Source organism: Rhopilema esculentum, chromosome 4 (genome assembly GCF_057945365.1).
Source record: "Rhopilema esculentum isolate cy_ngs chromosome 4, ASM5794536v1, whole genome shotgun sequence".
NCBI lineage: Eukaryota > Metazoa > Cnidaria > Scyphozoa > Rhizostomeae > Rhizostomatidae > Rhopilema > Rhopilema esculentum.
The window spans coordinates 10,318,821-10,341,059 of NC_142818.1; the positions used below are offsets into that span (position 1 = coordinate 10,318,821).

Here is a 22,239-nt window from a genome sequence, read left to right on the forward strand (position 1 = left end):
TGAAAACTAAACCTTCAGCTTTTCAACAAAATCGATAATTTGGCGGTAAATTCGTCTATCGGTAGATGAAATAACACATAATTCTTTCTTCCTTTGGTGTTATTGCTTATATGTCTTCGGTACTGCTATCAGATTATTTTATACTTGCACAGGTTCCAACTACCCCCAATTAGGTAACTGCAAACTAGGGAAAACGTAGCTTCATACCATCGTCAGGCAACAACCGACATAAATCTCATAGGAAATACCACCAGAAAGCCAGTAAACGCTTGAATTGAATCAGAAAAGAAAGCCCACCCCACAAATCTTCAAGCATTGTGCTTTGAATAATGTAGCAAAGAACAGAGATCTTTACATCAGCGTCAGTAAATGAATAACATTCACTGGCATAATCTATCTTTTACAGTCTGAAATTTTGAAATAAAAGCTCAAATCTTATTTTGAAATATCAGGAAAATAATAATTTTCCTGAGATTTCGATCTGCTTGGAGAAATAATCTGGTTTTTGATGACAAGGCCAAAATAATGAACAGGTATTAATGACAAGAGTCTTTTAAGGACAAAAGGACAACAGAAAAAAAACAAGCGTGTCAAGATTACTTGGAACATCAAACACCTTGAGTCGAGATTTCTATTTTTCCCAAATACTACTACCTCCCCCCCCCTCCCCGAAAAAATGCTTACAGCTTAGGCAATACCAGAGAGTCACACGAAGAACCGCTTTTTTTAAATTCCTGCGCCATTTTATAGCTAATCTTCATTGTCTAAAGGGGCGAGAGGGCTTGCTGAATTCTCCCTTGAATCTAAAGTTCTTTTGGTGGTGACTTTATGCTGCAATTATTGATGGGATACCAGCAAACTATACAGAAGAATAAAAGCAAAATAGCTTGGCCAGATCGACTGACTATGACCATGGTCTTCATAAGAATTCCAAAGTTGAGGGTTCTTAAGGCAGAAGAGTTTTGTCTGACTAGGCATAAGTTCCTAGAAATTGATGATTTCAAAATAATAATCGTGCGTGCTCAATTCAAGTGAAATCTAGTGAATTTTTACCCGCTGATAAGAAAATAGTTGTTGCCAAGCAAGATCTTGTATCTTTGCACCAAATTTTACTAATTTAAAACAGTAGTTCTTTGAATAATATAACAGTAATGAAAATTCTCTTGGTAACGAAGGAGGCATGGGGTATGAAATTCTGAACAGTTTTAAAAAGAAGCACTATTCATGGGAGGGGAAAGTAGGCTACATTACAATTTTCTCGACACAGTAACTCGATAATAACTAACATATAGGTCCGTGTTGCTTCTAATTAAATTTTAAGTCTTACTTTTATTCTACTTTAAATAACTAAGGCAAACAAACTTTCGAGTCCTCATAAGCACAGACTGGAGTGTTAACCATACGATTTAACCCACTGGTTGTGTTTTGATAACTCCAGAGCTTCCAGTGGACAATTTTATCACTTGGTCAACTCCTTTTTTAGTACTTTTTTAGACCCATCTTTCTTAGTCTGCATTTCTCTCTATCGAACAGCTCCTGAATTCTCTCGAAAACTGAGCCGAATTCACTGCGAGACCGCATCCACTTCAAGGAGCTCTGATCAAAATCTTTTGACAGCTAATTCTCTCAATGTTATTTGCGAATCAAAATCAAACGACGTCTTTGATTCGACATTTCGAAGTTTTTCACGCAGTCCAGTGAGGTCCATTCTCAGCTTCATTCTCAAGTCAATGGCAATTTTCATCAATGGCAGTAAATAAATACTATTTATATCATATTGCAGCAATTCTAAGCCCTGAGATGCATATTGCTCTGCCTCAACAAACTTATGCTGGCGCTTACAAATCTCAGTGAGGGCACAAAGCGTCGCAACAATTTCTACTTCTGCATCTTGCAGTTTCTTCTGTAAATGTAATCCTGTTTTAAATTCTTCAAAACTTTCAGGGTAGTCTTCAGATCGTAAATAGGCCGTGCCAAGCTTCAGATGACGTAGATAAAAGAATTCCTTAAAAGCGTTGCTTGCTCTTACACCTTGCTGGTGAAATATGTATCGTAAGTATTTCTCAAACTTTCTTCCTCTTGTTTCTAAAAGCGTATTATCATAATTGCCAAACAATTCCTTTTTTGGAAAGGCTACGTCCTTCAATGCGTTAGGACATTCTTTGCGGACACCTTTGTGTAAATTGTTGAAGTCACTATAACGTCTTTCAATGATTGCTTGGTCTGTGTCCAGTTTGGGAACTTCCATTATCACAATTGTATAGAGCTGAAACAAATAACAACTATCGTAAAATGGCAACATACACAACGAGCTCTCACGTTCATGAAGCCACTAGTCGGCAGTATGAGATGTCAAAAACTCAAACCTCTTCCAAAACCAACACAGTGACAATGTCAGCCAGCCAGCACTAAGTGGGAGGAGGAGGGGGGTTATGGGATAACAGAAGAAGCCCCATTTGTATTTAAGAAATGCCATATTTCAGTTCCACGACCTTCTCAAAGCACACATGTCAATTAGAAAGCACAAAAATATATGACCTTCTCGTACTTGATAAACCCATAGACATCCATTTTCGAAAGAGTATGAAGTGTCATTTTTTGGCAAAAGTTGTAGGAGGAGGGTTATTAGCCCCACATCACTCCTTGGTGCGGCCACTAAAAAATTGATGGAATTATCTGACAGGTGGCAAAGGGGAAGAAGATGGAATGTTATAACAAGTTTCAAGACATACGTCTTTGGGATTTCTTATAAACGAGGAAAGAGTTGCAACCTTTCAAGACATTTAAGATTGGGAATAAATCCTAAAATTACTTTCATAAAGGATGGAATGGTTTGTGGCATATCACCATGCAAAATAATTACATAAATCATGAAATTCAACTATAGATATTTTTTTAATTTAGAAACTTGAAGTTTGTAGAATTTGCTGTAAAGGCTTTGTAAAAAAGGGAAAAAACGGAAATGCACACGTGATTACACAAGGACCTATCCCAAATACTTTTCTGCTAACTTGGGATCTGGTCAAATTGCATTATTCTAATTCTGCCTTCAAAAATTTGGGGCCATTCTTAGTTAAACAAGTGATTTTGAAGTAGCAGCATGAAAGAGTAGAGTGCAGCATGGGCTAAGTAGAGAGAGCTGAATGACATGAATGACAAGAGAATGCAAAGATCAGATGTATAAGCTGTAGTTGACTAATCTTACTGTATATGTCAAATACTGAGACTAGGAAAACAATGAAAACACCATAGAATCAAAAGAGATGCAGAGGCCAAGGAAGAACAGAGAAGTGGTGCTAAGAGAAAAATTAGAAGTGTGAGCATTAGAAATTATCTTTGAGAAAACTCAGAGAAAAGAGAAAGAGAAGATTTTCAGGGCCTTTGACGTGCAAGGTTTCTAAAAAAAGGCTTATTTGAAGAGGTAAATTTAAGCAACTTATACCAAATGGCATGAACAGTGGGAATAGGCATGCATATTAATATTTGGTCTTGTTTTTTAAATTTATTACTTCTATAATAAAGAATCAAATTCAGAAGAAAGTATCTATTAAAAAAAACATCTTCCATATTAACCCATTAACATCTTTATTCAAAATATCATTTTTTTCAAAGACATGGCAGAGAAAGCATCAAACTTAAGAGGAAATCATAAAAAGTCAAAAAGGAACCTCGACAGATAGGACAAGAAGAAGAGTTTTTCAACCTGCCTTTTTCTTATCTGTTTACCTGTCTCTGGCTGAGAAACTTGGATCATGCCAGAGAAACTTACATCAAACATTCTTATTGGATAATGATTAAATCCTTTATATAACAACATGTATTGGTTGGAGATTATCAAATCTAACTCAGACCATTCATGTTAAACCTCCAAAGAAATTCAATCAAACAAAAATGCTACTTTTGACAACTGATTCAATTCAGCTTGGTTGTAACACAGGTCTTTTTACAAAGGTCTTCGTGAAGCCAATGCAGACTTAAGACCAAGAAGATAATTGACTTAAAATGATTCTGTGCTCATAGGCATCAGAAAAACACCCAAACTATACAAGATACTTTAAAGGCTTTTGAACAAATATTTAGTGTGCAAGGTGACAATAAAAATGGGGTGATAGATCTATGTCTCCAAAAAGCCGAGATATTTTACTGTATGACTGCTATGTACTCTATTTTCATGCCTCTATTTTCTCATCTCAAAACAATAAGCAAATAATCTTTAATTGTTTTAAAACATAAACATTACTGTCATAACATGTTAGTGAACCTAGAAGCAGATCAATTAACATTCCAACCTTGCATATCAAATCTCAACCAGCTTAGAATAGAGAAACAGCTATGGCCTAAATATTAAAATTTCATCGTCAATAAACCAAATACCTCTAGCTATTTCTGTATCCTAGTGTAGCAATCTTGGCAGGGAGACAATTCTAGCAATATCCTTTATAAGGGTTCCTAGTCCAAATTACTCAACTTTTGATACTGACACCCTGGAATATTTCCACTTCAAATTTGCATGAAATTGACTTAATAAAAATAAAAATAAATAAAAATAAAAATAAGATAAAAACTGCAGTGTTAATATCATATCTTAATAATAATATCAGAATACCTACCACAAACTTCTTCTTTCCTTGTTGTGCAACACGATGATGGAGTATATCAAACTTTACAAGCAAATCATTTGGTGGTATTGACATGACACTGTCTACTTCACTCATACTGTGGTTTCTGGCATCATCATCATACCCACTGTTATACTCAAATTCACCTAGAGTTTGAAATTTTTAATATTAAAAAATGTTTACACAGAGAGTAACTCTGTTAAACAAAGTATATATGTAAGATTTCCTTTTACTGTACACAGGGGTGTGAACAACTTCTAAGGAAAGCTTTAAATCTAAAAATCAAATTTTGAGTTGTTAAACAACATAAATTATCATAAATTAGCCATAGTTGGAAGTTTATGAAGAAAACCCTAAAAGATTTGGGAATCCAATGTTCTATGGTGTGAAATAACAAATCTTACAGTAATTTAGCCATCCCAATTTTGCTCAAAACAGTACATGAACAAGACGATGAAAACATTGATTCAAAACAAAAAACATGAATCATACAGTTATTATACTACCAGGTCTTGTGATGGCAGAGAAAGGACATAGAGCTTACAGATTTTCAAGTAAATTTGAATAAAAATGGCCTTGTAAGGGGGATGTATTGTTTTTTTATGAAAAAGGCTGCCTCCTTCATTTCCCTAGCATTGATTTGATTCCATCAAAGAGACTGTTTTGCTTTTTTTGACATTTTTCACTGTGCAGTGTGACATTAACTTGCACATTGCTAGTTGACAATCTACCAATTTACACTGAGAGGACAAAAGCATGGAAACGATAGTCAATAATGGCGGCTCACAGTGGCCAAGGGCCCAAAGGTGATAAATCTTCAAAAAAAAATTACTAGGTGAAGGGGTCTTCATTGCCAGGGACTTCGGCAGGAAAACAATGCGTCATTTCAATGGCTTTGGAATAAAAACAAATTTGAAGGATTATTCAACTGTTTTGAGAACAAAAATATGGGGAAACGTTGAACTAACATTCAGAAAAATTCTGAAAAAAATTGTCAAGCATTGATAAACAATTAAGATAAAATGTTGCCAATTTTGAGGAAGCGCAACATACTTTGTTCACACTGAAATCTGTATACGTTTATGTTTAAACTGACAATAAAATTATTACTTGGAAGATTCTTTTTGGTGAAATGTTAGCCTGCAGATTATTGATAATGAAACAAGACAAACACAGACGATAGTAATTATGTTTCGGAAATTTATCGCATTAGGCCCTTGACCACTGCGAGCCGCAATTTTTAGCGACCGTTTCCATACTTTTGTACCCTAAGTGTATATGGGCCTAACTGTCCACAAAAAATTACCCAAGTTGAGTTGGAAAATTTTGAGGCTAAAAAGTTGTGAGTAATGGCTTCATTTGCTGTTTCCTAGCTTTCACTATTTTTCTATCATTTTCTATAGAATGTTTTGAAATGTTTTAGAAAAACCATTTACACATAGCTTTTTCACAACTACCCACTCCCAATCCTGTTAATATTTTGATTTTACCGCTGCAGATATTTTTTCTGATATAACTGTATAATTTCTAACGTTAATAGTAATTCTAAGTATTTTGAAATCCTCGATAAATTTCAAAAGAATTCGATTTCTGGTTTAGCATGATTATGTTTATTTTTGAGGGGAATATTTCAACATTAAGTTATAAGTTGGGAAAACTTCAAATGTTTTGGATGCCATTTTGATTTGGGTGTTGCAATACTTCTGTTCTGGTAGTTTATAGATATGCCCAATATTTTGTACACTTTTATTCTATTTTCATATCATATCAAAACTTCTATTTATGTTACAAATCATTACATTTGGCGCGGGAAATATTCATTTCTTTCAGAGCAATGCAGGCAGAGGCAGCTAATTTATGCCAGGCAGCCTTTCTTTATTGACACCTCGAAGCATAGTATCCTATGCACGAAGCATAGTATACTAGTATACCATGGTGGTACAAAAATTTAACATTTGTCAATAAACAATGGGAGTTGTTAGTCTCTAAAAACCCTTAACTAACCTAAATACAGCATATTCAAAACTTCTTACTTAAATCTACTGTTTTGATAATTTACCTTGTGGTGAATTTGGCGACCGCGGACTGGCAAACGTGAGTCGTCCGCCTTCTTGGAACCGTTTTGAGACGATCTCAGATTCGTACCTATCGTCTAGAAGCATATCTGTTCCTTCAAATTCATCTGTTTCGTCGGCATCCTCTTGTGCATATGCATTTTGTGTCGAAAAAACATTCCATGTTTGTTCATCCATTTTGCATATCATGGTTTCTTGAGGCTATATCTAAAAACGAAACAGAAGCATTTCTAGGCCGTACCACAACAACCCCAGTTTGTGTTTGACATATCCGCAGGGAAGAGAGAAGAAGCGCTGCGAAGCAAATATCTGCTGACAAACTGACGAACAAATGATGAAGAGAGATGAACGAAATTATTAAAACTACTGCAATAATTCGATTAAGCTCGTCCCTCCTTTCTCGAATGCGCTCCCTACTATTTTGAAATAAAAAGCAGCCTTCTAACACAGAATAGAGATCTCTATTCTGTGCTTCTAATCCTGCAACTTCGTTCCCATGTTTTTTGCATTAGAGCAGAGCACCTCACTACAGAGGTGGCGCCAGAAATCTCACGACAGAGGGGCTGGAGCTTCCGACAGGGGGACTAAAATGACTAAAATAAGCAGTTTTCGTACGTTATTTTCTCAAATTTTCTCTGACAATTACCTAAAATTTCCTCCGATGGGGGGGCTAGATGCTTCCGACGGAGGGGCTGTAGCCCCCCCTAGCCCTCCCCTGGCGCCACCACTGCCTCACTAAGAAACTTCTATATGCGAGAACATTTTTAAAGTAATGAGACGAGCCGATTTGTCACGTAAGAGAGACGTCATGCAAGATTTGCTCAAGGAGAAGCAGGACGGAGGGAGAGCCATTTCCATCATTTTGCAAAAATTGGAACATTTTTTAATGGTCTCCAGCAAAAGAAGATCAAGTTATCGATGCAACAATAACCTAAGAAAAACTAAATCACACCATGATTTTAAATATATACTGAACAGATTTAAACAGTAAGGATTGAGGGTGGGGGAGTGGTAGATAATGATTGGATTTTGGTGCCGTGCCACACGCTTCAATTGACTGGAAAATGATGAAGAAACTCATTTTTAACATTCAGATTTTAGCTTTAGGATAAAGAAGAAAATACGATAAAAAGAGTAAATTATTTGCATTATTTTATCACTAACCACTACCAAAATGTGCTTTCCACATCGATAAATCTGTCCCTAAATACATACAACGGTAAATTTGTCCCTAAATACATACAACGAATAATTAGCTCATCACAGTCATCTTGACAATACGTTTGATATGTCTTATAAGCAGTAAAAATGTTGAAAATAGTTTTATCGTGAGATTTTCGTAGCAACACACGAACATATCAATAGATGTAAGATGTACAATGTTGTTCAGCTAACATTACGTCAGTGGACGACGAGATTACAAGATATTGCACCACGACATACAATTCAAAGCAAATTACGTCATGGTATATTTTGGCCGCCATTGATATCAGTGATTGCACCGCGAAGAAAAATCTAATGATTGGGCAAACAGTACATGGGCTCCGACACAAATTGAAAAGTGGGGCCATGGCACCCCCACTTTTCTCAATGCTCCGCGGTGCCTGCGGCACACAGGGACGGATTTAGCGCGGAGTGTAGGGGGTGCGACACCCCCAATATTTCTGTGTCCTTCATTAAATTTTGTTCCATTCGGTAAAAATAATTTTTTGGTAGTCAGTCGTAAAGTGATGCCAAGATTTTACTTTATTTATCTTAACAATTTTTTTGCGGTACAGAATTTGAAAATGGCTTTGAAAAAAGCAAACATTTTACGACATACTAAAAGCTTTTTCGTCTGACACTCCTCAGAGCAAAAACGTCAGAATAAGGTTCCGAAAGAACACGATGGAAAATATATACCCAGTTGTGGATTGAAATAGGCCAATCAAAAAAACGCAAGCACAAGACCGGTATAGTTGACCAATCAGTGCCGCGAGCCTAAAGAAAAATGATTACCAATGAAGTCCAAGAGATAAAACGAACTCCTTTTGTCTACACAATGGCGGCTTTTTCGTTTTTATGTAGATTGACTCCAAAACTGCTAGATGGAAAGACGACCGGGCTCTGCCAATTATCCGAAACATGTTTATTTATCTTCTTATCTTCTTTACCTTAAAGTTGTAAGATTAAAAGAAAATCATTATTCAAGTATATTGCAATTCACGAAAATTCTTCAGGGTTACTCAGTGTTGAGGCAAAAAGCGGTCGTCACTATGGGCATGTACAGGTATTCTGGAATCAGTTGACGTTGCCGCCTAGATTCGTCGAAATCATGCCAATCAACACGATTTGTGATTTGCGTCATGCAATCACGATCAAATCAACATCATTCTGCTGAACGTGCCAAAGGTCGTCTCCAGGTGCCTAATCATGTGATCAGTTTGTGCAATACATATTTGGGCATTAGAAACAATGTAGGTGGTTGTGATTGGCTATGCAGAATCGTCAGCTGACCGTATCTCATTTGCATCTCATGTAAACAGAATTTTTTTTGGGTGCGTTTGTTGTACGAATTTTTACAAGACTTGAGCTGTCAAAGAAACTGAAGACCTGTTAAATACGCGAAGAGAAGATTGAGTGCTATACCTTAGTGTTTTAGGCGATTTCATTTTAAACTTGTTTATCAAATGGTTTTAGTGAAGGAAAGGTAAGTTTGCAAACTTTGGCATGTTCCTCAAGTTTTCCGTACACATAACTTGAATAGTTGTAATGTTCAATGTTTTTCTTTAAATCTACCGGCACTTGAAAATTGGATGAGTTTTTGAGCTGCAAAGAAGGGATTCAATATTGTTTGTCTCCTTGCAATTTTGAAGTGGACTTTTATCGATTTGTCATTATTTTTAGTAGACTTTTATCGAACTGTCGAATAGTAGACTGTCGATTTCAATGTTATTCTAGTAGGAACAAACTGTACATCTCGATTCAATTCTTTCCCATTCTAATTACACAGAATTAAAGTTTGCCTAATTGTTCTTTCTTTTAGGTGAGAAAAAATCGGTACGTGGTGTCTGAGAAGATGTTTTCTGCAATTTCAGCATATTTTTTCGGGGAAGACAACCTGCAGCCCAATTTCGAGGGGCTTAATGAAATTGAGGACGAAGATAAGGAATGGATCTTTGTAGACCGAATAACCCAACAAGGTTAGTTTTTTTGCAATTTTGTTTACTGTGCTGCTTCTTGGGACCGAGATCAACGCCCTCTTTCTTTTCGAGTTGCCAACGGCGTCTATTTGCGATGATGCAACAATGCCTTCGCCATCTTTGAATAGGCCCACACGCAGAAAGTTTTTGGTATTTAGATTTATATGTTTAGCCTATATTACACAAGAACTTTTAAACTATTGTAGCAGCTCTCATTTAGCATTTATGCTTTTATTTGGTTTGCAGCAGTTTTCTTGAGAAAAAGGTTTGATGGACAAAACCAAATCTAGAAAACAAAGTCGTTGTTTTTGTTGATCATTTATAGATTGCGAAATTAATACGCTACATATGCTCAAGTTAGTACAACTCCTTGGATGTTTATAGTTGTTAATTTTAAAATATATATTAATTTCTACCAAGCAGGTGAAGCTTTATTTCATTTTTAAGGCAATATCTTTTTGCTCAGTTAGAGTACCACAACAAATGAAAAAATTTTTCTCACAGGGGAAACCAATTACCTTAACAATGACGACAAAAACAAAACCGTTAAAATGGCGACTAATATGGAAGAAAGCTGGCTAGTTACACCTCCATCGTGCTTCAGTGGCGAATCTAAGAAGCAAGGAAAGGATTCTTCAGATTCTCTCGAAAATTTGCTCATAGAACATCCAAGTATGTCTGTTTACGGACCGCGCTCTGCCGATAAAGGGCCTTCCCCCGAGCAGCCAGCTGATGGCTCCAGCGTAGTTGCAAAGCAAAATGGGGCGGCCCGTCATGTTGCGCAGGGCAAAGTCTTTCTTTGCCAATCGCAAAAGGATAGAGGTCCGCTGAAGAGCTTAGGATGCAATTATGGGAATTCTCTGGCATATACCAAGTCGAGAAAAGGTAGTAAAAGATCAAATCACACGCATCAACGCGCTCTTCACGGTCGCCATTATAAAAAGTTGAATCGTAAAGACGGAAAACATGTAGGAATGGTTGGGAAGCGTGCGGCATGATGAAGAAAATTAATCATGTAATCATATTAAATGGGATTCAAACTCGTGCTTATGTTTTTTAAAGTGGTCGTTAATATGAATGAAGTTTCATGAAATATTAATAGTTTCTTTGGTTACATGGGTAGGCCGATCTGTTTTAGTGACAAGCGTCTGGAAACGTGAACATATAAACAAATTAAAAAAAAATTATTTACATTAAAAATAGAAGTTTGCATCGTCACCAATAGTGTTATTGATAGAATAATCATGTGGTATACTTGTTGTTTTTATTTGAAATGCTAGGTTTTTAACATAGCAATCGATTGTGGTTTTTGAATGCTGTTTGTTCATTTTATATGCATTTTAAGCTGTGAATTGTTGTACCATATGTAAACTGTATTTATCATTTATTTATGGTATGAAGTTTTTACCGGAAAATAAATGTAAAAATGTAAAAATTTTGAAAACCATAAAAATTGTTTTAATTGAATTTTCAACAATCAAGTGTTTTCCTTTGATAAAATCTGTTTCAGGTTTTCTTGAAAATTATCAGGGCCTCCAGCGAAGGGGCCGGGGCATGCCCCCCCCCCCCCCCACTTTGCAACATTTGTCGGAGCTTATATTCTTTCTTTTACACATTGTGTAATTTGCCGGTAGGAAAAAGTCTGACGAAAGCGGTATAAAGACCATATTGATATATTGTAATCCCTCGCCACAGCCTTTTCACCTTTTCAAAAGAGTTTCCAAACTGAGGACTCAAAAAACTGTGCGGTGTTTGCGAAGGAATTTTAATCTAAACAGAACTGTTCGCGCATACGCTGTAGGAATTTACCGCTTATCTCGCTAGGAAAATGTTAGCGCATTCTTTCGCACAAAGACGAGGAGTTTGAACTGGGCAAGTTCGGACAAGAGCAGCTACGAAATATTCAAATTCCTAGTGTTTATCTTTTCTCATCAAAGAAGTTGGCTGCTGGGAAAACATTTTCAACTGCTGATCGTTGTTGTTTTGAGACAGCTGTTCGATGTTGTTCTTGGAATCCCAAAAGGGGCTTAGCACAAACAAGGGATATATTTTCAACTGAATAGCGCTTATACAAACTTTTATTCAAGATAAGGACACGGCTGGTCTGCCAGCTAGTGATAGAGAATAGAGGGCCTTAGAGTCCTACGTACTGGTTTTCATTATAAATCACCACGCGAATGACAAGACATGGTTGGCACTCAACAAAAAAGTAAACAAAAGGTTAGCATGGTACTTGAAAATTTCTACTTAAACAACCCACAGGGAACACTTTCCCTCACCATATATCTCTTTATAGGACTTCAGCTGCATGGTATGATACCTAAAGCAAATAGGTAAATGTCACTAAGTACGAAGGCCATATAAGAAATTGCCCATTCATAGGAAATCTATAGTATAATAAAGAGTTGCCAACACAGAATTTGTCCAACCAGCCCTCCCTCCACGGCACCACTGTTCAACACGAAACATATTTGTTTATCAGGGAAGACAGCTCTTGCTTGCATTGGGAGTTATTTGCAATTCTGGTTCTGATTCGTCCAACTCAACCTAATGCAGTGACCCATTCCCAGAATGGAAGAGAATACACATGCATATGCAAGCCTCCTGTTAATAGGGTGGTGATTTATTTTGTTGAAGACTTTAGATTTTATTTTTTACACGGTCCTCATAGATCCATATTATAATGAAATGAATTGGAGAAAATGAACCTTCTGCAATTCCGTTCGAATGTGTATTGTCAGGTACCTGAAATCTCTTAACTCTTTACATAAACAAAAACAGAAAAGGTAGAACGCAAGTGATAAAATCCAAATGAATCCAAATAGAACTCCGAATGAAGTGATAAAATTGTAGGCAGAAACAGCAAAGGAAGTAAAAAAGGAAATATGCCGGAGTGAGGCAGAACCAAAGGCTAAAATATTTCTATATTGATGATCTCTTTAGAGCTGAAAGCTTATTCATGAATGAGAATACACGTCTAGGATCAACAGTATTTTTCCAGTGACCATCTATCTTAAAGTGAGATCCAATAATAAGTCCATCGGCTGACATAAAATTTGAAAGATTCTCCTCATCTACCCCCGATCCGATTAAAATGGGAATTCCAACTTTGTTGTTTTTTAAAACCGTTATGTCTTGTGAATTGGCAGGATCACCTGTATGTGAACCAGTTAGAATTGCACCGTCGCTAAGGAAGAACTCTGCTGCTTGTGCCACTTCAGCTACGCTCAGATCCTTTGTTATGGCATGCGAACTAAAGGAAGAAGATCAAAGAAACATCACAAGGGGAAAATACAGGAAATTTTTAGAGTGGTTGGCAAAGACCGAAAATTTCATAGAAACAGCTTATCATTTCAGACTGAGAGCTTTATAAACTTTGATAGATTTTATAAATGTTGTTGCAATGACCTCTTATAAAAGCTAGCTATGAAAGCATTTTACAGTGGAAAATGCGAGAAGGCGGGTAGCCTGTAGCCGAATTTCCTTAAATGCTACATCATATTCTCAGAAAATTGATACAGGTTTTTATAGACGTGTCGATACACGCTTGTAAGCACTTGGCGTTTGTGTCCAAGGGGACTTTGTTTCATGTAATGGTATCCTATTTAGCTATGAGTACGAGCAGGTATCGGACATTTCATGACAATGTAACTGGACGATTCTAATGGGCAAGTCACTCTTTTTAAATAGTCTTTTTAAAAACTCTCTGACAAGAAAGCAAAATAACGCAAGTATCTCTTTGTAAATATGAAGGTAAAGCAACAAAAAGTGATTTAGGAGCCTTTGTAAGTATTGATTGTGCTCTCAGCTAAAAATGATAAAAAGGACATCCATAACTCTTTCTTCCAAGCACATAGGCGTAGAAGACATAAGGGCTAGAGGGCTGCAGCTCTCCCCCAGCAGGCAAAATTTTTCAAACTTCAGGCCCTTGCGGCAAATTTAGTCGCAATGAAGCAACAATATGAGGGCAAGACCCATACTAAGCCCCCATAAACTTTTAGCCTCCGCAATGCCTATGTCCAAACTGCTATACAATGTGGTTTTGAAACATCTGTTGCATTCTTACAAACACAAAGGGCCAACAGCCAACGGTAGAAAACTAGTTATGATTCTATTGAAAACTTTTATTTACGATAAAAATTGAGAAATTTCTTCGCTATAAAACAAAAAAATCGTCTGCACAGTCTTTAGCATGGCGAGCCGGGCATCAGTGACTAAACAAGAAATTTCTATCATGAATCTCCGTCGATTAAAAATTTTCGTTTGAATATTGTATATGTATGTATAAGATTAACTTAATATTAGTTGTTACAATAGTGGGAAAAAAATCCAGCTAACATGAAGTTCATTTACTGCAAAATGAGCATGTGCATTTATTTTCATGGAACCAAATTCTAATCAGATTTTTTAATTCTTTTGAATTTCGAGCAGCTTTGTTTTCATCTAGAAATGAGTTTTTCGACCCTTGAAAAATGATTGATCTGGTTCCATAATTTAAAGATGTTAGCATTTCGTGCTGTTTATCATGACAACCCAATGCTGTTGAAGAAAGTTTGTTGGCATTCAAAAATGGTCTTCGCAAACATCAGCAATACCAGAACTGAATTTGAAAATGTTTGCTCGAAATGCTTATGAATTAAATAAAAACTTTGTCGACTAAGTTAAAACCCTTCTATTTGTTGAAAAGGATCAGAAGAAAAGGAAAGCTGCATTTCAAAACCGACATAGACAATGAATTATATTTGCAATGGGAGAATAAGTCACCTTCACAGAGGTTATTAATGGTTACGGTTTTGAACAATGCGACACCTGTTTTATTATCCTATCTCTGTGGTTTTACCCACTGTGCTGTTCACAAACAGATATGGCTGTACAGGACTAGCATTGGTTTTCATTGATAACTAAAGACAATCAAACGATAAGAAAACGTGTTGAAGCGTCAATCTGCTCCCTTGACACCATGTCACCTATACATGAATTTGAGGTTCAGTACAAGCATTGTCGAGTCCATTGATAAAATACCAGTGACTGAAAAAACTCACGTGACATTCACTTATTCCTACTAGAGTCTGGTGATTGACTCACAAGTGGTTGTTTAAAAAATTAATGAGAGTTTTATAAACTTGGCCGCATTTCATATGCTGCTGGGCAACAGAGGAAAGATAGCAAGCTGTATAAGGGAAATGGCAAATTGGAAAGGGGTGAACGAAAACTCATTGAAAAAAATAAATTCTCATTGTACATTGTTCAAATATATCGTTTGATAAAAACAGAAAAACAATCCCTAAAAACGTTTTTCTTTAAATCGCCAAAACGATTTGGCAAACGGTTTAAATGAAAGAACAAGGGTGCGAATATATCTCAAATAGATTTAAAAATAAAATAGATCTAAAAAACACGCCTTTCAGAAAAGCAATACATTCAGTGAGGTCATGGCTAGGGGTACGACAGGTGATGACCCAATTTGTGGTTATATTTTTGTAAAATTTTCATTTGCTCCTAATGCTATAATATTTTAATGGTAAAGTTGAAACTTCGAGTCAGGAAATCTTGCATACTGTCCATTCCCTAGAATAAAACTACAAGAAGGCTCACCCTATTTGGCCAAAAGGGACTTCTTTAGTTAAATATGCTGCCCCTATTGGCCTTTTCTTCAAAAACCATTTCTGCTAAAACTTTTTCTAACCAAGAACAATGATGAAGAAGGGAAAACAAACTTTCCTTACTTTGTGTTGTGTAGAGCAACCTTTTCTTACTTAATCAAAGCTCTTACTAAGTTCAATGCAATACTCATATGATGTCTATTGGCATCTTCATATTAAAGGCATTGAGTCATGGTAAATAGGCTTTCTCTACAGGGGGTCATTTGGTTTCGGCGTGATCGCTGCTGTTTCATGTGATATTGGCATCCGTTGTTGAATGGAGACTGTTATCTTAATCAGTACGAGGTGAGTTCATGTGACCAGTTCAAGGTCAACCAATAGCATCGCAGTCATGGAAATCATGACTCAGCGGATTTTGGCACTTTGGGTATACCCAGTCTATTTATCATGACTCAATGACTTCAAAAGGAAGTATTTCTGTCTTCACTTGTTTGGAAAAGGACACTTGTTTGGAAAAGGGGTGCATTGGCCATTCCTGTAGTCATTTTTGGGCTCTGGAGACTACCTTAAATTCTCTTTTAAGTTCCCCTCTCTTATTAGCTCCCCCTTTTTGAGAAGGAAAAACTTAGTAAGCCTCCCTCCCCAAGGTGCTTAAGAGAGAATTTATAGTATGTCGTACAAGCTATGTAAAATCCTCCCTCTTTTGTATTAAGTTTTTTTGTAATATCTGTGCCTTGTTAAGATTAACAGCTCCCCATATCAATAACACTGCTTTGCTCAAAATCTTTAAGACTCACGCATTCTCCATTCCTTTTAACAAACTTACCACTAACATTAGCACTCCCAATAGAGTACCAAAGTGATGACGTCATAACAACCTATTTTTTAATTTCTGAATTTTGATCCCAGAACCTAAAAGAGGGTCACAAAATACCTCTAAATATGCAAAATCAGTTAAAGGTGTTCCGAATTGGCACATTAGCACAGGTTCTTGCCCCATCAAACCTCTGTAATCTGGTCTTGGTTCATAACTTTATGAACCAGGCCAGAATATTCCGTTAGCAAACTTGAAATCTTTCATTTGCCATATCTCCCCAAATTTGGAACACATCTAGCTAATTTTGCACATTGAGAGGTATTTTATGCCGTTCTTTCAGATTATGTGGCCAAATTCAAGAAATTCTAAAAATACATTTTGGATGACGTCACACTTCAGTACTCTATTCGGTACCCGAGTTGAGCTAGGGAAAATTGGGGTCTACATTGTTTGGAAGGCCAGCAAACCCCCTTTTCAAAAAGATTTTTTGCCATTGGCTCCCCCTCACTATGCTACCAACACTACCTATGAGCCTAACATGCTTCTAATGTTGGACAAAACTTGTCTACAACCAACAATTTAAGGCCTCACTTTGGTTTTAAAACCTCATACTAAACAAGAACTTGGTATTGATGACAAATGTTCCTTTATTAAGAGCTAACAAAGACTGCTTAAGAGTATCAACAAAGTGAAAATAACTAAACTTCTTCTATAGTTTGTGTTAAGCTTTGTTGATACTGACGTCTTCATAAAAATCAATGTAACACGTTTTTAAGTGGTAATATTAACTCTAGTCATCAAATGAAAGAGATTCACCCTTATCATCCAATTATCTAAGTAGATGTTAATATCACTTACCTATGTTTTTTCTTAATGTCAGTAAACACAAGAACATTTTCTGCATTTACAAGCTTTCTATATCTTAAAAGGTCACCAGCATCTGCATTCATTATGCCTTCATCTGCAACATGACTAAAAACAAAACCCTCTGCTCTAATAAAATCCAAATCGCATGCTTTTGCAACACCAATAGCCTGAGCATTACAACCAGCTAATATCTGTGTGCCGCAGGGTATGCTACCAACTTCACTTTTCACTGCAGAACACACTGCAGCCATCCCTGCTACAATCTCTGGCCCAACACTTTTGTTGACATAAGGGATATCATGCATATTTTCAATCAGAATACCATCCTAACATAAACAAAAATTTTATTGAAATAAATTCAAAATAGTTGGATGTGTATAATTCTTAAATCTAGCAAAACTATATCTTTACTCAGAAAAAAGATACTGCCAGTCATAATCCAATGTAACATTTTAGACATGCCCTTTTAGCAGAGAGTTTCAATCATAACTTTTGCTATCAAAGTTGTTATGAAAGAACAGCTGGAAATGCACTTGAATTCTAAATTCTTAACCAGGTCTAACAATATTATGTAAAACCTGCAAAAAGTTTCAAACACCTTGAGCATCTTCAAGTGGAGTATGGCTTCTAGGCCCTTTGAAAAGTCATGCCTCTGAGTTGAAGGTACAGCCGACTCTGTTTATAGTAACTTTACTCAAAGTCATTTTTTACTTAAAGTCACACTACCAGTTACAGTGATATAATTTTTAGACCTAAATTTACAAAATTATTAAATTTGGCTCTGCTGACAGTCACACTCTGTTTATAATGAAAAATTTTCAAGCAACACAAGGTGTGACTATCACCTGAGTCTACTGTATCTATAAACAACTCACAAGAAACAAAAAGTCCACTTTAGATATCAAGGCAAGGTATATGCTTAAATTCCAAAACCAAAAAATTAGTAAAAACAAGCAGAAAAAACAGGAAATGAAGTTAAATTAATCCATGAAAAAAAAGCATTAAGTGTAGTAAATACAGGGTATGTATAAAAAAGAACTCACAACACAATTTTCTTTGTAGATCTTGGCCTCTTCACAAGCCTGCTGAATAATGCCTTTCATGCTTTCATTTTGATGCCCTGGAGTACCTATAAAGAACCTTTATTCTATATCTAAAATCACAGTTTCTATTCTTTGACTTATAATGAGATGATCAAAAGTCTCTGCCCTAATTTGCTACCCTAATTTGAACTCTCAGCCAACTGACATATCCAAAAACCATTTCTCCCAGCACTTTTCATTGCAGCAGCTCTTTTCAAATGCACAATGTGACAATTATATCAGACAGGCTAGGCTAGCAAGCAGGATAACAAGAATTTGATGAAAACTGTGCCCTATACTGCTGGGGGAAACGTTACCAACCTCTCTGAAAACCTGACAGGCGGTTGTGTAATGATTCCACTGACAGCATAACATAACAAAAAACAGTCAACAGTGAATGTGTGTAGTTTAGAATAGTGCATTGCAGGAAAGAAAAATGCATTTTTTCCTCTTTAAAACACATAAATTTATAAGATTTCTTGACACTGCTGAACACCCGAGACTGACTTTGTTATAAAATGATCCTTGCAATGCAACAAATGCGATTTTGAATGTTATCGTCTTCGATGAAACTCAACTTGATATTCAAACTGACCTGGCAATGCTTTAACGTGAACCATCGCAATAACTGCTGGGTGTTTCCCTGAAAAGACTCGCCGAAACCTCTGCATCGTCTTGTTGACGGCGGCCATTTTTAATAGTCTTAGTTCCTTGCATCCCTGTGAAAGGACGTTTTCTCGGAAATTTCCTTTCACATTTATGCGTTCCAAGCGTTCCAACCATAGAAATAGTAGAGCTAGATTCTTATCTCTATGGCTAGAATGCGCGCTCTATTGTTCGCCTATTGTTTTCTGCGTAATACCAATGGGCAGCAAAGATGGTAGCAACATGTTGGCAAAAAGCTTTTGTGGCGTACGTTGTACACAAATAAGAAGTTATGGACTTACCGATTCTGCGTGGTGATATGAGGAGAAAAATTTCATGAAACCTTTCCAGCGCCAAAATAGAAGAAGGTAAGGGACGTTTTTACTTTTTCCTTACGCTACAGCGAGTCGTTTTACGGTTTTTCTTCGTATTTTGTTTGGACTCCTTTCTTTACCAAATTTTCTTTCCTAGGGCAGCTTAGTAATTAATTATGGCTTTATTCAGTTCAAGTTCATTATTATTAGACAACCTTTAACCATTATAGATGGGTATGCGATATTATTTTTGAGAAGTACTTAATAAATTCCTCAAGTTTTTGGCCTAGCAGAAACGCGGAAGTTACTGGTAAACAAAAGTGTCAACAACAGCGTGATTCAGTGTATAGAAAGTCTTGTTGAAACTTGATGCATTCAAGACTTGGAACAAAATTTGCTTAAATTACCTTGAAATCAAATCCCAGCCGTTAGGTCTCTGATAAAATTTCGAAGTTTTGAATCAACTTTTTCCAGTTCAAATTAATATATGTAAACAGCGTTGTTGTTTTCAGGTCTCTTTGTATGCTTTCCAAATTCACTTTTTGAGTTAAGCATATCAAAGATATTGTTCATCAGAAGGATGAAGTCGCTGGTTGCTTTGCTGTCCTTAAATTCTTGCAACCCCAGATTTCTCAAAAAAGTTATTGCAGATGCCACAGAATGGCTTCTGTGCTGCAACACTGACCTTCATTTTGTGATTCTGCCACTGAATATGCTTTGTCTTAAGTTTATTTGCAAGATTTAGTATGTCATTTTTTTGTGTTCTATAGAGTGCAAGAACACACTCCCAAGATATTCTTTGTCCACCTGGGGTACAAAAGATCTTGATGGTGGAAAAGGCATTTCTTGCAAGCTTCAGCATGTGGCAGATACCAAGAATTACAAAGATATTTTCATTGGGGTTTGATGGATGTGGAAATTATGTGCAAAAGTTTTTATATCACATCCAAGTTTCTCAGCCATGCTAACATTCTTAAGAGCACCATTCTGCTTATTATAATCCAGTATAAGAACTGAAATACATAAGAATACGTTATATGCCCCCCCTTCCACCAAAGTTTGTTAGGAAATTTTGCGACAATGTAAGAAATTGTAGGAAAATTTATCTTCGGCATCCGAGTAAATTCACCTATTGCACCCTCTTTGAAGAATTAATGCCACGAACCATAAGATGACTTTTAATTTGGTTCACTGCCCTCCCGATTTTATTTACCTACTGTCTGTTTGTGAACATAGTAGAAATATCATTAATGAAAATCATTTCGAATACTTAATAAAGGTATCATAGAATTTTTGGAAGTAATTTTTTTCTATTCAAATTCCTATCAAGAATAACGAGAAACACAGTACACACAACGGGCCTACTTACTTGTGTTTGTTTGACCGGGAAGCAAGTCTTTTTTAGGAATCCATCGATTCTGGCAACCGAAAGCAGCACACGACACTACCATTTCTTTTATCAAAGTTCAATTTTCATTCAATGTTAGCAACAGTGTATTAGATTTGAACAAATAAATTTTCATCAAAGATTAATTACAGTGTATTAGATTAATTAGAAATTCAAGCGCGTATACGGTGATAGGGGTAGGCTATACTGTCCGCTGTGATTTCCCGCGTATTTTTTTGCCAACTTGTTGTTACCATTTTGGTTCCCCATAGTTCGCACGCGTCACGTGATAGACCACGCATTCTAGCGCTACTATTTCTATGGTTCCAACACATTACAATGAATAATTTGCTTGTGACGTATTTGGACCAACTGGGTGCGTGGCACAAGTACGAGAAATCGATGAAAATCTTGCAACCCCAACTCTTAAAACATTAATTGTTATAAACTTTAAAAAGCATGTTGTTTGTAAAACAAGATGGTAATCAGATTTGATTTCAAGGAAAAGAACGCTTATGAGTTGCTATCGCCAAAACTGGGTGCTGTCACAGGAATTTGATAAAAGTTCGAAACCACGAAAGGTCAGACTTCAACAAAATATTGATGATGTTGCAGTTTATTTAGAGCTTGATCCGTACAGTTGTTATTTTAATCTGCTGTGTCCCTTCGAATTTGACCACTGTTCTCACCAGTATATGCAGTCTTTCTGATCAGTGCGCAAGCATGAAACCCTGAGTAACAGCGATTGTGTATCATCTTTTATTAAATTTCTGATCGCTTTGGTGTATACAAAAACACGATTCTAAGTAGCAAAGCAATCAGAAGTTTTGCGCTTAATGCGATCATCAGGTAACACACATATACAAAAAACAGTGTAAGTTAATGACAGTTCGATTTTTCAGGGTTTCAAACTATCGGAATCCTTCGGTGATGGTCATCAAAAGCTTCAGTCCAAAGATGGGGTGACAAAATGCTCTGAAACATGACTGCTTGTCTGTGGAATTAACTGCCCATGGACTTTAAGTTAAATTAATACAAATTTTTCATACCCAAAGCAAAAATGAACAGAACCCTTTAATAAAAATTGCAATCTGAAATAACTTTAACTGTGGAAATATATTACCGATTGAGTGAGACATGGCCAGTGATAGATTGGAGGTTTGCTAACGGATGACTGCTGTTTTGGCTTGGTTCACAAAGTTTTGAACAGAGACCAAATTATAGTGAATTGACGGCGAAAGACCCTTTGATTAAGAGCCCATTTCTAAGCAAAATTCTGACACATTTAGCTGATTTCGCAAAATCGGAGCTATTCCATGTTTTCTCATGATATTGAGTCACCTCCATGTTTCGCGGTCCCTTAATCCTATCATAAATTTGCTATAACCTTTCTCAATTTTAAGCATTTACTGCAATATTTATCCATAGCAATAATTTCTAAACTAAACTTCGGATATCACATCAAATTGATTGTCTGCTTTCAGCAAAAATATTCTCTCTTCTTGCAGTAATTAATCAAAGCAGTATTAGTCTTCAATTCGTCTCAGAGTAACAGGGCCGCAGAGAGGATGTTTAGGCTCTTCTAGGCCGCAGAGAGGATGTTTAGACAGACGCTTCTAGGGGGTACACATTATTTGGTAACATTCAG

General features: G+C 36.4%; 3 protein-coding genes across 3 annotated transcripts; 1 reads left to right on the forward strand and 2 right to left on the reverse strand.

Annotated features, from left to right (window-relative positions):
* Nucleotides 1–590: 590 nt before the first annotated feature.
* On the reverse strand, nt 591–7,183 carry LOC135690714 (sorting nexin-20). Its single transcript, XM_065208350.2, has 3 exons — nt 6,679–7,183; nt 4,611–4,765; nt 591–2,266 (listed from the first exon to the last, which is right to left on the reverse strand). The coding sequence occupies exons 1-3, from the start codon at nt 6,881–6,883 to the stop codon at nt 1,601–1,603; spliced, it is 1,026 nt and encodes a 341-aa protein (XP_065064422.2). The 5' UTR covers nt 6,884–7,183; the 3' UTR covers nt 591–1,600.
* A 2,558-nt stretch (nt 7,184–9,741) lies between these two features.
* Nucleotides 9,742–11,364, forward strand: LOC135690943 (uncharacterized). Its single transcript, XM_065208639.2, has 2 exons — nt 9,742–9,876; nt 10,381–11,364. The coding sequence occupies exons 1-2, from the start codon at nt 9,753–9,755 to the stop codon at nt 10,872–10,874; spliced, it is 618 nt and encodes a 205-aa protein (XP_065064711.2). The 5' UTR covers nt 9,742–9,752; the 3' UTR covers nt 10,875–11,364.
* LOC135690715 (uncharacterized protein F13E9.13, mitochondrial) lies at nt 10,888–19,023 on the reverse strand. Its single transcript, XM_065208352.2, has 4 exons — nt 18,841–19,023; nt 18,207–18,292; nt 17,155–17,489; nt 10,888–13,129 (listed from the first exon to the last, which is right to left on the reverse strand). The coding sequence occupies exons 1-4, from the start codon at nt 18,935–18,937 to the stop codon at nt 12,799–12,801; spliced, it is 849 nt and encodes a 282-aa protein (XP_065064424.2). The 5' UTR covers nt 18,938–19,023; the 3' UTR covers nt 10,888–12,798.
* Nucleotides 19,024–22,239: the final 3,216 nt, after the last annotated feature.